At 45.2% G+C, this 17,051-nt stretch overlaps 1 protein-coding gene across 2 annotated transcripts in view; it reads left to right on the forward strand.

Annotated features, from left to right (window-relative positions):
- The window catches only part of LOC110530656 (ephrin type-A receptor 3), a 200,992-nt gene that overhangs the window by 170,789 nt on the left and 13,152 nt on the right, over window positions 1–17,051 (forward strand). For both annotated transcript variants that reach the window (XM_036986284.2, XM_036986283.2), the window contains exons 14-15: window positions 10,373–10,434; window positions 13,397–13,606. In XM_036986284.2, coding sequence (XP_036842179.2) covers window positions 10,373–10,434; window positions 13,397–13,606 — 272 coding nt within the window. The remainder of the gene's footprint in view (window positions 1–10,372; window positions 10,435–13,396; window positions 13,607–17,051) is intronic.

A 17,051-nucleotide genomic window follows, 5' to 3' on the forward strand; every position in this document is an offset into this window, starting at 1 on the left:
TCTCCCCATGTTTCCAACCCAGTCTCCCCCATGTCTCCAACCCAGTCTCCCCCCAGTCTCCCCCATGTCTACAACCCAGTCTCCCCCCAGTCTCCCCATGTTTCCAACCCAGTCTCCCCCATGTCTCCAACCCAGTCTCCCCCATGTCTCCAACCCAGTCTCCCCATGTCTCCAACCCAGTCTCCCCATGTCTCCCCCATGTCTCCAACCCAGTCTCCCCATGTCTCCAACCCAGTCTCCCCCCAGTCTCCCCCATGTCTCCAACCCAGTCTCCCCCCGTCTCCCCCATGTCTCCAACCCAGTCTCCCCCCGTCTCCCCCATGTCTCCAACCCAGTCTCCCCCCAGTCTTCCCCATGTCTCCAACCCAGTCTCCCCCCAGTCACCCCCCCAGTCTCCCCATGTCTCTACCCCAGTCTCCCCCGTTCTCCCCCCGTCTCCCCCATGTCTCCACCCCAGTCTCCCCCCGTCTCCCCCATGTCTCCACCCCAGTCTCTCCCCGTCTCCCCCATGTCTTCACCCCAGTCTCCCCCCGTCTCCCCCATGTCTCCACCCCAGTCTCCCCCCGTCTCCCCCATGTCTCCACCCCAGTCTCCCCCATGTCTCCAACCCAGTCTCCCCCAGTCACCCCCCCAGTCTCACCATGTCTCCCCCATGTCTCCACCCCAGTCTCCCCCCGTCTCCCCCATGTCTCCACCCCAGTCTCCTCGTTCTCCCCCATGTCTCCACCCCAGTCTCCCCCCGTCTCCCCCATGGCCTCCCATGCACCCCTCCCTCCCCCGCAGGTCTCCCCTTATTCTAACATTTGTAAACCATTAATGAAAAATAAAACACTACTATATCTTGATTAGATACGTTTTTTTTACATTATAATTTAATTATTATTTTGTATATATGTTTTATTTAAGCAGGTAGGCTAGTTGAGAACAAGATGTGACCTGGCCAAGATAAAGCAAAGTAGTTCGACACATACAACAACACAGAGTTACACATGGAATAAACAAAAATACAATCAATAATACAGTAGGAAAATCTATATACAGCATGTGCAAATGAGGTAGGATAAGAGAGGTAAGGCAATAAGTAGGCCATGGTGGCAAAGTAATTACAATATAGCAATTAAACACTGGAATGGTAGGATGTGCAGAAGATGAATGTGCAATTTGAGATACTGGGGTGCAAAGGAGCAAGATAAATAAATAAATACAGTATGGGGATGACGTAGATTGGATGGGCTATGTACAGATGGGCTATGTACAGGTGCAGTGATTTGTGAGCTGATCTGACAGCTGGTGCTTAAAGCTAGTGAGGGAGGTAAGAGTCTCCAGCTTCAGAGATTTTTGCAGTTCGTTCCAGTCATTGGCAGCAGAGAACTGGAAGAAGAGGCGGCCAAAGGAAGAATTGGCTTTGGGGTTGACCAGTGAGATATACCTGCTGGAGCGAGTGCTACGGGTGGGTGCTGCTATGGTGACCGGTGAGCTGAGATAAGGCGGAGCTTTACCTAGCAGAGACTTGTAGATGACCTGGAGCGAGTGCTACGGGTGGGTGCTGCTATGGTGACCAGTGAGCTGAGATAAGGGGGGACTTTACCTAGCAGAGACTTGTAGATGACCTGGAGCGAGTGCTACGGGTGGGTGCTGCTATGGTGACCAGTGAGCTGAGATAAGGCGGGGCTTTACCTAGCAGAGACTTGTAGATGACCTGGAGCGAGTGCTACGGGTGGGTGCTGCTATGGTGACCAGTGAGCTGAGATAAGGGGGGACTTTACCTAGCAGAGACTTGTAGATGACCTGGACTATTCAAATGATTCAAACTCGTTCAAATTGGTTGTTGATAATTGCTAGACAATCCTTTTCAGGTCTTGCCATGTTTTTTACCCATCGACTAGACCAATAGGTACCCTTCTTTGCAAGGCATTGGAAAAGCTCCCTGTACTTTGTGGTTAAATCTATGTTTGAAATTCACATCTGTGGGACCTTACAGATTATTGTATGTGTGGGCTACAGAGATGAGGTAGTCTTTAAAAAATAATGTTAAACAGTCCATGCAAGTTATTATGTGACTTGTTAAGTACATTTTTACTCTAGAACTTATTTAGGATTGGCATAACAAATGTGTTGAATCCTGAAGACATTTCAGCTTTAAATGTTTTATTAATTTGTACAAATGTTGAAAAGCATAATTCCACTTTCACATGGTGGGGAATTGTGTGAAGGCCATTGAGAGAAAAAACAGACTGTAATCCTTTTAATGTTCATGCGGTAACACAAGAAAATGTGGAAAAAGTCAAGGGGTGTGAATACTTTCTGAAAGCACTGTAGGTCTCACAACAAAATAACGAATGCATATGCATAACCCCATCATGAATATTAATAATTCACCGAGTTAATTGGATGTGTTTTTTATCTTCATGAATATTCAGTAACGTGCAAATGAAAGCTGAAAATCACTCTGCATTTCTTAATCATTTTTATTTTATATCTCTCTCTCTCTCTAATTAGAGATGATAATTTTGACCTTTGCTTGGCTGGGTTGGAGTGGTTTGTAGAACTATTAGCAGAATAAATCAGAATTGCTTTTCATTCCACAGGCACAGGTTGGTAATTGCTGCTCTTTTCTCTCAGAAGTAGCATTTTAATGCACTGTGAAACATAAACCAAGCACACACACACACACACACACACACACACACACACACACACACACACACACACACACACACACACACACACACACACACACACACACACACACACACACACACAGACACACAGACACACATACACTGACACACACAGACACAGACACAGACACACACAGACACAGACACACACCAACAGACACGCACACACAGACACACACACTACACACACAGACACACAGACACGCACACACAGACACACAAACACACAAACACGAACACACAGACACACACAGAAACACACACACACAGACAGACACACAAACACACACACAGACACAGACACACACACACACAGAGACAGACACGCACACACAGGCACGCACACACAGACTCAGACACACACAGACACGCAAACACGCACACACAGACACACACACACAGACACAGACACACACACATCCAGACAGACACACAGACACACACACACGTCCAGACACACACACACACACACAGACACACAGACACAGACACACAAACACGCACACACAGACACACACACACATCCAGACACACACACACACAGACACACACACACATTGGGTTGGAGACACACAGACACGCACACACTGACACACGACAAACACACACACACACACACATAACTTTCTCACTCATCTTTATTTACGATTCATTCAGGATTATACGTAGAGATGGTCATCCACATGAATGTAGAATTCTTCTTAAACATATTATATTCTTATTTACAATAAAACTCCAAAATGACACAGTACGTCATTTACCATTCATTTCTATCGGGCACAAAATAATCTGGAACACAACAAAAACAAACAGCAAATGCATCACAAGCTTGATGTGGTCATTGCGTGCTATTAATATGGAACCAAATACAACCATTTTGACTACTTTGATACTCATACAGGTGAATTTGGCTTAATACTTTTGGTCACCAAAGATGGGGGGACTATATACAAAAAGTTTAGTAAATTCTCAACGGTTCACCTGATATGGATGAAAATACCCTCAAATTAAAGCTATAGTCATTGTCATTGTATCATTACAAATCCAAAGTGATGGAGCACAGAGCCAAAACAACAGAAATGTGTCACTGTCCCAATCATTTTGAAGCTCACTGTATGTGAGTTTGAGTGTGTGTGTTTGTGTCCCTGTGTGTAGATGTGTATGTGTGAGAGCCTTCTGTCCTGGTATTCTAATGAGAGCCTGCTGTCCTGGTATTCTAATGAGAACCTTCTGTCCTGCTGTCCTGGTATTCTAATGAGAGCCTTCTATCCTGCTGTTCTGGTATTCTATTGGGGGCCTTTTATCCTGCTGTCCTGGTATTCTAATGAGAGCCTTCTGTCCTGCTGTCCTGGTATTCTAATGAGAGCCTTCTATCCTGCTGCCCTGGTATTCTAATGAGAGCCTTCTATCCCGCTGTCCTGGTATTCTAATGAGAGCCTTCTGTCCTGCTGTCCTGGTATTCTAATGAGAGCCTTCCATCTCGCTGTCCTGGTATTCTAATGAGAGCCTTCTGTCCGGGTATTCTAATGAGAGCCTTCTGTCCTGGTATTCTAATGAGAGCCTTCTATCCTGGTATTCTAATGAGAGCCTTCTATCCTGGTATTCTAATGAGAGCCTTCTGTCCTGGTATTCTAATGAGAGCATCTATCCTGGTATTCTAATGAGAGCCTTCTGTCCTGGTATTCTAATGAGAGGCTTATATCCTGGTATTCTAATGAGAGCCTTCTACCCTGATATCCTGGTATTCTAATGAGAGCCTGCATGTCTTTCTGTGATTGCTGCCATTGTTATGGAAATGAGATCGCCGCACACAAAGAGAACGAGAGAGGGAATTGACCTTTTCTCCGCGAATTGGAAAAGTGCTGCATGTGCTCTCCCTATCTCTCTCCATCTGTCCTTTTATCTATGTATCCTTTCTTTATAAGCCTCACATAATCGCTGCGGCAATCGGCTCATCTGGAAATCCTACAATTAGGTACACCTCGTCATCTCATCTGCCGGCTATCTATCTAATACGTTCTCTCTCAGCACCTGGTTAAGGCCTGCTCTATTCTCTCCCCTAATCTGTTATCCTGTATTTGGGTAAAGTAGTTATGCATTTGGAGGCTCTCCTTTGTGTGGAGAATAATGTTAGTTTAAACACTCTTTGTGTGGTGAATTTATTGGAGATTTGATGTGTTTCTGTCTCTCACTTTATGCTCCTCCAGCCGTACGAAGAGATCCATATGCTCTCACACATAGTAGTAATATTTTAGTTAAAACCCCTCTATCTGAATCAATATGCAGTTAACAATCTCCAGTTAACATTCCATGTTGTTTCTCAAGCTAGAACACTTACACAGTGGACAGATCAGCACTGTGGTGTACGAGGTTGACTGAGGCGATAGGAGGCCAGTTCTCTCATTAAAAGCATGTGTTAATGAAGTGCTGTTAAAAACACAAACTCCTGGATCCATTTTACACTCTGTTGCTCTCACACCAGGCAGAAGATCAATAGGCAATCTGCAATTCTGCTCACTGCAAATAAACTGGGCTGGACACTGAGCATCACACACACAGATACAAACATCAGCCTACACATATTTAAACATTCTTCAGCACATGCAAATAGAGAGCACCTCTCTTTCCCAGTCACACCACACAAATACACACAGAATTTTGTTCATTTTGCAGACACACTTATCCAGTGCACACTTATCCATGCTCAAGTGCACAGCAGCAGATTTTTCACCTAGTCATCTCGGGGACTTGAACCAGTGACCTTTTGGTTACCCGCCCAACACTCTTAACTGCTAGGCTACTTGCCGCCCTCACACACACATACCATTTCTTTACCAGTGCTGCAGTGTTATCCCATCACTCCTGAGTGCCATCATATAGTCCTGATCGTCAGAGCTCTTTGTTTCTGTCAGGTGCTTGTTTACTGGCTCTGTTACAAAAGCTACTATTACCGCTCTGAGTTAGAAACTGGACGTACACATCGACCCCAGAAGCAATCAGACAACCTTGGCTCTTTAGAAGATATTAAAGTTGAAAGCCTTGAAAACAGCTAATTTATGAGATAATGGGGCTACACACAACTTATCTTCGACCGAGTGGTATTCCTTCATTCTGTTGGTTTGAAGTGTCTCTATCTTTACGCATCTTAATGAATGTCTCTTTATTTTGGCTGAAGGGAATGTGTTTCTGTAGGGTCTTAAGAACAGGGCTTCATTTAACACAGCAGAGAGGCGATACTCCACAGGGTTGATACTCCAACAGAGAGAGGTAAAATGTGGCAACCTGACCGTGTGTGTTTGGAGGAGGGCTTTATGTGCGTGTCTGGCATGCGATTCAGTCTCAAGACGTGGTCAATGGGGTCTATTGTAGGGGATCAGAGTGACAGAGGGAGGGAGAGATAGACAGACAGAGGGGAGTGTGTGTGTGGTTTGGTGTTAACTCCCTGGGATCTTGTCATGCTAATTCTCCATGGCAGGAGTCCAGATGAAGACTTCAGAAAGCAGAGGAATTATAGACCAATAGGATAATGAATGAAGGACTGGACTCGTCAACTGAACAGTGAAGTTTTCTCAAGGGTTTCACAGCGGTCAGAGCTGGGAACCACAATGAAACACTCATCCCATTATATTTGTAGTTAGGGAAGCTCTTTGCTTTTGCACACACACCTTTATTCAAGAACATTCTTTCTTGTATTTTCCTCAAACCTTGAGCTCCCCAGTTGTATCACAGTTGTCTGTCTGTCTGTCTGTCTGTCTGTCTGTCTGTCTGTCTGTCTGTCTGTCTGTCTGTCTGTCTGTCTGTCTGTCTGTCTGTCTGTCTGTCTGTCTGTCTGTCTGTCTGTCTGTCTGCCTGCCTGCCTGCCTGCCTGCCTGCCTGCCTGCCTGCCTGCCTGCCTGCCTGCCTGCCTGCCGGCCGCTCGTCTGTCAATCTCACACATACACACACGTGTCTGTCTATCTGTTAGGTAAGGGGGACGGGCTGTTAGCTGTCAGACCTCTATTTTGGTACGGATCAATCCCACAGCGCCTTTCATCTGTCCCTTTCGATAGAGCAGTCACATGACACACTTCTCTGCAGGACAGCCTCAAAATCAGAGGCTCGTCCTGCAATCGATACACACACACCCTCTGGCCTAGTCTCTGGTGGCAGTGTCCCGTTTGACAGCCACATTAGTCTAACGGATCAAAGTGAAAGGGAATTGGATTTTCCTCTGCTGGGGGTGAGGATAGGCATTTATCAGTGTGTGTGTTTTTTGTGTGCCATTTATCTCAGTGAGATAGTGATTTCATTTACGGTGATGTATCACCGTCTTTACCCAGTATAGAGCTGTAGGGCTCCCAGTGATGTTACTGACCTCCCCTGACAACCCATCTCCCCCCTCCCTCCACCCCCTCTTCCACCTCCCCTCTCCCTCCTTCCCTCTCCCTCCTCTCGCCCTCCTCTCCTTCCCCTTCCTCCCCCTCTCCTTCCCCCTGTCTTCCTCTTCTCCCTCCTCCCCTCTCCCTCCTCCCCCTCTCCATCCTCACCTACCTCTCACTTATTTTATTCTGTATTTCTCTCCCCTGCCCTTCTCCCCTGACAACCATATTCTCCCCCATACCCTCTCCACTCTCACCCCAATCTCACCCTTCTCCCTCCTCTTTCAATCTTCACCTGTCTTTCCTCACTTCTCTTACCCTGTCTCACACCTCCCCCACATCTCCTCCTCTTTCTTCCCCATCTCTCACCTTCCTTGTTCAAGCCACTTCCTCCTCCCGTCCTTTCCTCCCTCTCTCTCTCTCTCTCTCGAATCCCATCTCCCTCCATCTCCTCCTCCCATCTCCCTCCAACTCCTCTCTCCTCCTTTCCTCCCTCTCCTTCCATCTCCCTCCTTCTCCTACCTTCTTATCTCTGCCCGGTTCTTCACAGCATCTCTGATTGGAGAAATGTGGCCTATTCATCACCATTGACACTGTAGTATGGTAGTATTGGCTGTGTTTACAAACTGTACCACACACAGTGTGTGTGTGTGTGTATGTGTGTGTGTGTGTGTGTGTGTGTGTGTGTGTGTGTGTGTGTGTGTGTGTGTGTGTGTGTGTGTGTGTGTGTGTGTGATTGGAACCACATTCCCTTCTCTGGCTATAGGAGGTGTCGTCTGTGGGGGGCCATGTAAGGAAACAGGGACTACTGTGCGGGCCAGTGCGGGCACTTTGTTAATCATTTGTAAGCCACCAGGAGCCGGGCGGGGAATCAGACCTGTCAATCAATCACACTGTTTACCCCCTTCCCTCAACACACACAGGTGTTCAATACCCCCCCCCCCCCCCCCCACCCTAGCCCAAAAGGCTGATCAGTATTCATGAGATCTCAAGAGACAGCCCTCTGCACACAGACACACACACACACACACACACACACACACACACACCCTTGTGGATTGGCCCACAGTAATTATCTTCTGGTGTTTATGGAAGGCCCTGATTAGAAGCTGTCACTGTGAATGATGATGACATGCCATGATGTACCCCAGAGAGAGAGAGAGAGGGAGAGAGGAGGGAGAGAGAGGGAGAGAGGAGGGAGAGAGAGGGAGGGGAGATAGGTGGGAGAGAGGGAGAAAGACTAAATGAGATTGGTCTCCACTGTGACTATTTACTTCTCCTGTCTTTCCTCTCTTCCCATCTATGTGGAATGTTGTTCTGTTCTGTGTTGTTCTTTATTTTTTTGTGTCCTCAGATAAGCCAGTATGTATGTATTGTGTTCTGTGTTGTTCTGTATTTTTCTGTGTCCTCAGATAAGCCAGTATATATGTTTTGTGTTCTGTGTTGTTCTGTATTGTTCTGTGTCCTCAGATAAGCCAGTATTTGTGTTCTGTATTGTTCTGTGTCCTCAGATAAGCCAGTATATATGTATTGTGTTATGTGTTGTTCTGTGTCCTCAGATAAGCCAGTATATATGTTTTGTGTTCTCTATTGTTCTGTGTCCTCAGATAAGCCAGTACACAGTGGGGCAAAAAAGTATTTAGAGAGGCCTGTAATTTTCATCATAGGTACACTTCAACTACGACAGACAAAATGAGAAAAAAAATCCAGAAAATCACATTGTAGGATTTTTAATGAATTTATTTGCAAATTATGGTGGAAAATAAGTATTTGGTTACCTACAAACAAGCAAGATTTCTGGCTCTCACAGACCTGTAACTTCTTCTTTAAGAGGCTCCTCTGCCCTCCACTCGTTACCTGTATTAATGGCACCTGTTTGAACTTGTTATCAGTATAAAAGACACCTGTCCACAACCTCAAACAGTCACACTCCAAACTCCACTATGGCCAAGACCAAAGAGCTGTCAAAGGACACCAGAAACAAAATTGTAGACCTGCACCAGGCTGGGAAATGTGAATCTGCAATAGGTAAGCAGCATGGTTTGAAGAAATCAACTGTGGGAGCAATTATTAGGAAATGGAAGACCTACAAGACCACTGATAATCTCCCTCGATCTGGGGCTCCACGCAAGATCTCACCCCATGGGGTCAAAATTATCACAAGAACGGTGAGCAAAAATCCCAGAACCACACGGGGGGACCTAGTGAATGACCTGCAGAGAGCTGAGACCAAAGTAACAAAGCCTACCATCAGTAACACACTAAGCCGCCAGGGACTCAAATCCTGCAGTGCCAGACGTGTCCCCCTGCTTAAGCCAATACATGTCCAGGCCCGTCTGAAGTTTGCTAGAGAGCATTTGGATGATCCAGAAGAAGATTGGGAGAATGTCATATGGTCAGATGAAACCAAAATATAACTTTTTGGTAAAAACTCAACTTGTCGTGTTTGGAGGACAAAGAATGCTGAGTTTCATCCAAAGAACACCATACCTACTGTGAAGCATGGGGGTGGAAACATCATGCTTTGGGGCTGTTTTTCTGCAAAGGGACCAGGACGACTGATCCGTGTAAAGGAAAGAATTATTGGGGCCATGTATCATGAGATTTTGAGTGAAAACCTCCTTCCATCAGCAAGGGCATTGAAGATGAAATGTGGCTGGGTCTTTCAGCATGACAATGATCCCAAACACACCGCCCGGGCAACGAAGGAGTGGCTTCGTAGGAAGCATTCCAAGGTCCTGGAGTGGCCTAGCCAGTCTCCAGATCTCAACCCCATAGAAAATCTTTGGAGGGAGTTGAAAGTCCGTGTTGCCCAGCAACAGCCCCAAAACATCACTGCTCTAGAGGAGATCTGCATGGAGGAATGGGCCAAAATACCAGCAACAGTGTGTGAAAACCTTACAGAAAACGTTTGACCTCTGTCATTGCCAACAAAGGGTATATAACAAAGTATTGAGATAAACTTTTGTTAATGACCAAATACTTATTTTCCACCATAATTTGCAAATAAATTCATTAAAATTCCTAAAATGTGATTTTCTGGATTTTTTCTCTCTCACTTTGTCTGTCATAGTTGAAGTGTACCTATGATGAAAATTACAGGCCTCTCTCATCTTTTTAAGTGGGAGAACTTGCACAATTGGTGGCTGACTAAATACTTTTTTGTCCCACTGCATATGTATTGTGTTCTGTGTTGTTCTGTATTGTTCTGTGTCCTCAGATAAACCAGTAGATATGTATTGTGTTCTGTGTTGTTCTGTGTCCTCAGATTAGCCAGTATATATGTATTGTGTTCTGTGCATTAATGTAATGTGTTGTTCTTTCTCTTCTCAGGTAAGCCAGTGATGATCATCACAGAATTTATGGAGAATGGATCCCTAGATACCTTTCTCAAGGTTAGTTGGGGTTTTAGACTGGGTTTCCGAATAAGCACTTTGACTTCAGCTGATCTAAAAAGTGCTTTATAAATACATTTTTATTGAATTTATTGAGTTTGTTCCACACTCACTCACTCACTCACTCACTCACACTCTCTCTCTCTACCCACTTAGTCATTCTGCCTGTATATTAAGACAGTCTGAAGCTTGTGCTGCTCCATAGTGTTTGAAGATCTCTCCTGATTGAAACAGGGATGGAAAGTAATAGAAAGTGATTGTAGAGAAACTACTAGTTCCTCATTCAGTCTTTTCAGTTCTGACAGAACACCACTCAACCCCACTGGCCTCACTCCTACTGAAGGATTTCACAATAACATCTGTGGAGGACAGATTCACTCACAAACCCACCCATCAATAATGTTTAGAGTTGCCCTTGGTATATATAGCTGAACCAGCAGATAACCCTGAGTGTTATGTCCACCTCCCCACTCCTATATCCATCCACTAGACCGTAATCCTGTTATAGCTAGCTTACGTTATCTCACAGCAATATCCACCCACGTCATCTCCTGTTCTACCACAAACACACAATACACACATGCACACACATACACACACAAAGGCATGCATACACACAAGCACGCACACAGACACACACATACACACCAGTTCTCTCTCATTCTCAGAGCAATATCCATCTACACTACCGGTCAAAAGTTTTAGAACACCTACTCATTCAAGGGTTTTTCTTTATTTTTACTACTTTCTCCATTGTAGAATAATAGTGAAGACATCAAAACTATGAAATAACACGCAGGGAATCATGTAGTAACCAGAAAAGTGGAAAACAAATCAAAATATATTTTATATTTAAGATTCTTCAAATAGCCGCTCTTTGACTTGATGACAGCTTTGCACACCAGTGGCATTCTCTCAACCAGCTTCATGAGGTAGTCACCTGGAATGCATGTCAATTAACAGGTGTGCCTTCTTAAAAGTTAAGTTTCTGTCCTTCTTAATGCCTTTGAGCAAATCATTTGTGTTGTGACATGGTGGGGGGTATACAGAAGATAGCCCTATTTGGTAAAACACCAAGTCCATATTATGGCAAGAGCAGCTCAAATAAGCAAAGAGAAATGACAGTCCATCATTACTTTAAGACATGACGGCAGTCAATACGGAACATTTCAAGAACTTTTAACGTTTCTTCAAGCGCAGTCGCAAAAACCATCAAGCGCTATGATGAATCTGGCTCTCATGAGGACCGCCACAGGAAAGGAAGACCCAGAGTTACCTCTGCTGCAGAGGATAAGTTCATTAGAGTTACCAAACTCAGAAATTGCAGCCCAAATAAATGCTCCAAAGAGTTCAAGTAACAGACACATCTCAACATCAACTGTTCAGAGGAGACTGTGTGAATCAGGCCTTCATGGTCCAATTGCTGCAAAGAAACCACTACTAAAAGAACACCAATAAGAAGAAGAGACTTGTATGGGCCAAGAAACATGAGCAATGGACATTAGACCGGTGGAAATTTGTCCTTCGGTCTGAAGTCCAAATTGGAGATTTTTGGTTCCAACCGCCGTGTCTTACACGCCTCCAGGCAGTGTAAGGGCTATTTTACCAAGAAGGAGAGTGATGGAGTGCTGCATCAGATGACCTGACTTCCACAATCACCTGACCTCAACCAAATTGAGATGGTTTGTGATGAGTCGGACCGCAGAGTGAAGGAAAAGCAGCCAACGTGGCAAATCCTTCAAGCTGGTTGAGAGAATGCCAAGAGTGTGCAAAGCTGTCATTAAGGCAAAGGGTGGCTACTTTGAAGAATCTCAAATATAAAATATATTTTGATTTGTTTAACACTTTTTTTGGTTACTACATGATTTCATGTATTCTTTTATAGTTTTGTTGCCTTCATTATAATTCTACAATGTTGAAAATAGTCAAAATAATGAAAAACCCTTTGATGAGTAGGTGTTGTAAAACAATGGACTGGTAGTGTATCTCCTCTACCGGTGTTTCAGCAGCTGTGGAGCAAGTTAATTAGGTCTTGTTTTGTGAAATGCTGATTGATTGCTCTGTCTCTCTAACCCACAGACTTCCTCCTTTAACAATCTCCTTATAGCACTTCCAGTAAGGGATTTGAGAGAGAAGGGGGGAGTGGGGGTTGGAGAGTGGAAGGGAGGGAGACAGAGGGAGGAGAAAGAAATGGGGTGAGAGAGACAATAAGAAAGAGAGGGAGAGAGGGGTGAAATAGAATGAAAGAGAGAGGGAGAGGGGTGAAAGTGAAATAGAATGAAAGAGAGAGAGAGAGAGAGAGATGCATTGTTTTTGTGACCAGTGCTTCTTCATTGATCTGGGGTCTAATGAAAGCAATGTAACTCTGTGTTTAGCCTATTACCCATAAAACTGATCTCAGAATTATATTGGCTTTTTATGACAGTCATTATGCTCACTACCCAGATCAAACATCGCCAACGCATGTGTGTGTGTGTGTGTGTGTGTGTGTGTGTGTGTGTGTGTGTGTGTGTGTGTGTTTGAGAGAGCAGTCTTCTTTCTCTTCCCTGTCAGTTTTCATCATCATTTAGCCAGATTATCGTGGAGGGGATTGGGCTCCACTTAAAGAGAACTGTATCTGTATTGCGGTAATGAGAGTGGTAACAGTGGTGATCTGTTCTCAGTGATACAGCCTGCTGTATATTAGTAGAGGAACTGTGGAGAAGGATTTATGAGATAGAGTCAGGCTGGGGGTGTTATTCACAGAGCAGGACTGCTGTGGTGGTAACACAATGTGCATATGTGTGTTCAATGAAATTCAAGCCAATTCAATAAACTTTATTGTTCCCCAAGGGTAAATTGTTGCTGGGGTGATGGTGACAACACCGACAGAACATACAACAGCGAACATCTCTCTCTCTCTCTCTCCATTTCTCTCCCACCCTTCTTTCTCTCTGTCTCTCCCTCTCCCTCTTTCCAATAGAAACAAGACGGTCAGTTCACAGTGATCCAGCTGGTGGGCATGCTGCGGGGCATTGCGTCGGGCATGAAGTACCTGTCTGACATGAGCTACGTTCACCGAGACCTGGCCGCACGCAACATCTTGGTCAACAGCAACCTGGTGTGTAAGGTGTCTGACTTCGGCCTGTCACGAGTACTGGAGGACGACCCTGAGGCAGCATACACCACACAGGTAAGACAGACACACACCATTATAACACACGGGTAAGACAGACACACACCATTATACCACACGGGTAAGACAGACACACACCATTATACCACATGGGTAAGACAGACACACACCATTATACCACACGGGTAAGACAGACACACACCATTATACCACATGGGTAAGACAGACACACACCATTATACCACACGGCTAAGACAGACACACACCATTATACCACACAGGTAAGACAGACACACACCATTATACCACACGGATAAGACAGACACACACCATTATACCACACAGGTAAGACAGACACACACCCTTATACCACATGGGTAAGACAGACACACACCCTTATACCACACGGGTAAGACAGACACACACCATTATACCACACGGGTAAGACAGACACACACCATTATACCACATGGGTAAGACAGGCACACACCATTATACCACACGGGTAAGACAGACACACACCCTTATACCACACGGGTAAGACAGACAAACACCATTATACCACATGGGTAAGACAGACACACACCATTATACCACACGGGTAAGACAGACACACACCCTTATACTACACGGGTAAGAGAACCCAAGAATGTGTTATGCGAAGGATTATTACATTTAAATCCTTGTTTTTGAAAGGCTCATACATGATGGTACAATTGGAATTTGCTTAGACAGTAAATATTTGTATTAAAGTTGTAGCCTTCTGTATGTTAGTGAGGAAGAGAAGGAGAGAGCTTGTTAGTCCATATCAGTGCCCCTGTCCACCCATACTGTGGTATGTTGGTATTTCCTCTCTTACCTCTCTCATCCACCTCAACCCTCATCCCCCTTTTCTAACTTCCTAGCCTTTCTCCTTCTCACATCTCTCTCTCATTTCCTCACTCCCTAGCCTTTCTCATTCTCACCTCTCTCTCATTTCCTCACTCCCTAGCCTTTCTCCTTCTCACCTCTCTCTCCTTTCCTCACTCCCTAGCCTTTCTCCTTCTCACCTCTCGCTCCTTTCCTCACTCCCTAGCCTTTCTCATTCTCACCTCTCTCTCATTTCCTCACTCCCTAGCCTTTCTCCTTCTCACCTCTGTCTCCTTTCCTCACTCCCTAGCCTTTCTCCTTCTCACCTCTCGCTCCTTTCCTCACTTCCTAGTCTCTCATTCTTACCTCTCTCTCCTTTCCTCACTCCCTAGCCTTTCTCCTTCTCAACTCTCTTTCCTTTCCTCTTTCCCCCTTACCCCTTCCCTCCAAATTTCCCCTTTATTCCCTTCTTTTTTTGTGAGAGAAAGAGAGAGAGGGGTAGAATGACAAATCACGCGTGAAACAGCCTGTCAGTCCCTGTTAGCCTAAATTGAGATGAGACGGATCCGTTTCGCCAATATGAAAGCTTTTATGCTGCAGCTACCTAGCATAGCTTGCTGATATTTATCAGACAAGTCAAAGTGAGGCCTATTTCTGGTCCATGTATTTCATGACTCTTGTTTGCTAAAACACCTTGCTACAAGTGCCAACTTTGTTTCAAAGTTTCATCACTTCATTGTAAAGTTACTGTGATTTGTCACATGCTCCGAATAGAACACCTGACAGTGAAATGCTTACTTACAAGGCCTTAATCAACAATGCAGGTTTAAAATAATAATAATAATAATAATAAAAGAGCAGCAGTAAAATAACAGCAGCGAGGCTTTATACAGGTGGTACCGGTACAGAGTCAATGTGGAGGCTATATACAGGTGGTACCGGTACAGAGTCAATGTGGAGGCTATATACAGGTGGTACCGGTACAGAGTCAATATGGAGGCTATATACAGGTGGTACCGGTACAGAGTCAATATGGAGGCTATATACAGGTGGTGCCGGTACAGAGTCAATGTGGAGGCTATATACAGGTGGTACCGGTACAGAGTCAATGTGGAGGCTATATACAGGGGGTACCGGTACAGAGTCAATGTGGAGGCTATATACAGGTGGTACCGGTACAGAGTCAATGTGGAGGCTATATACAGGTGGTACCGGTACAGAGTCAATGTGGAGGCTATATACAGGTGGTACCGGTACAGAGTCAATGTGGAGGCTATATACAGGTGGTACCGGTACAGAGTCAATATGGAGGCTATATACAGGTGGTACCGGTACAGAGTCAATATGGAGGCTATATACAGGTGGTACCGGTACAGAGTCAATGTGGAGACTATATACAGGTGGTACCGGTACAGAGTCAATATGGAGGCTATATACAGGTGGTACCGGTACAGAGTCAATATGGAGGCTATATACAGGTGGTACCGGTACAGAGTCAATATGGAGGCTATATACAGGTGGTACCGGTACAGAGTCAATATGGAGGCTATATACAGGTGGTACCGGTACAGAGTCAATATGGAGGCTATATACAGGTGGTACCGGTACAGAGTCAATGTGGAGGCTATATACAGGGGGTACCGGTACAGAGTCAATGTGGAGGCTTTATACAGGTGGTACCGGTACAGAGTCAATGTGGAGGCTATATACAGGTGGTACCGGTACAGAGTCAATATGGAGGCTATATACAGGTGGTACCGATACAGAGTCAATATGGAGGCTATATACAGGTGGTACCGGTACAGAGTCAATATGGAGGCTATATACAGGTGGTACCGGTACAGAGTCAATATGGAGGCTATATACAGGTGGTGCCGGTACAGAGTCAATGTGGAGGCTATATACAGGGGGTACCGGTACAGAGTCAATGTGGAGGCTATATACAGGTGGTACCGGTACAGAGTCAATGTGGAGGCTATATACAGGTGGTACCGGTACAGAGTCAATGTGGAGGCTATATACAGGTGGTACCGGTACAGAGTCAATATGGAGGCTATATACAGGTGGTACCGGTACAGAGTCAATATGGAGGCTATATACAGGTGGTACCGGTACAGAGTCAATATGGAGGCTATATACAGGTGGTACCGGTACAGAGTCAATGTGGAGGCTATATACAAGGGGTACCGGTACAGAGTCAATGTGGAGGCTATATACAGGGGGTACCGGTACAGAGTCAATGTGGAGGCTATATACAGGTGGTACCGGTACAGAGTCAATGTGGAGGCTATATACAGGTGGTACCGGTACAGAGTCAATGTGGAGGCTATATACAGGTGGTACCGGTACAGAGTCAATGTGGAGGCTATATACAGGTGGTACCGGTACAGAGTCAATATGGAGGCTATATACAGGTGGTACCGGTACAGAGTCAATATGGAGGCTATATACAGGTGGTACCGGTACAGAGTCAATGTGGAGGCTTTATACAGGTGGTACCGGTACAGAGTCAATATGGAGGCTATATACAGGTGGTACCGGTACAGAGTCAATATGGAAGCTATATACAGGTGGTACCGGTACAGAGTCAATATGGAGGCTATATACAGGTGGTACCGGTACAGAGTCAATGTGGAGGCTATATACAGGTGGT

Source organism: Oncorhynchus mykiss, chromosome 8 (genome assembly GCF_057628025.1).
Source record: "Oncorhynchus mykiss isolate SJ-2025 chromosome 8, ASM5762802v1, whole genome shotgun sequence".
Taxonomy (NCBI): Eukaryota; Metazoa; Chordata; class Actinopteri; order Salmoniformes; family Salmonidae; genus Oncorhynchus; species Oncorhynchus mykiss.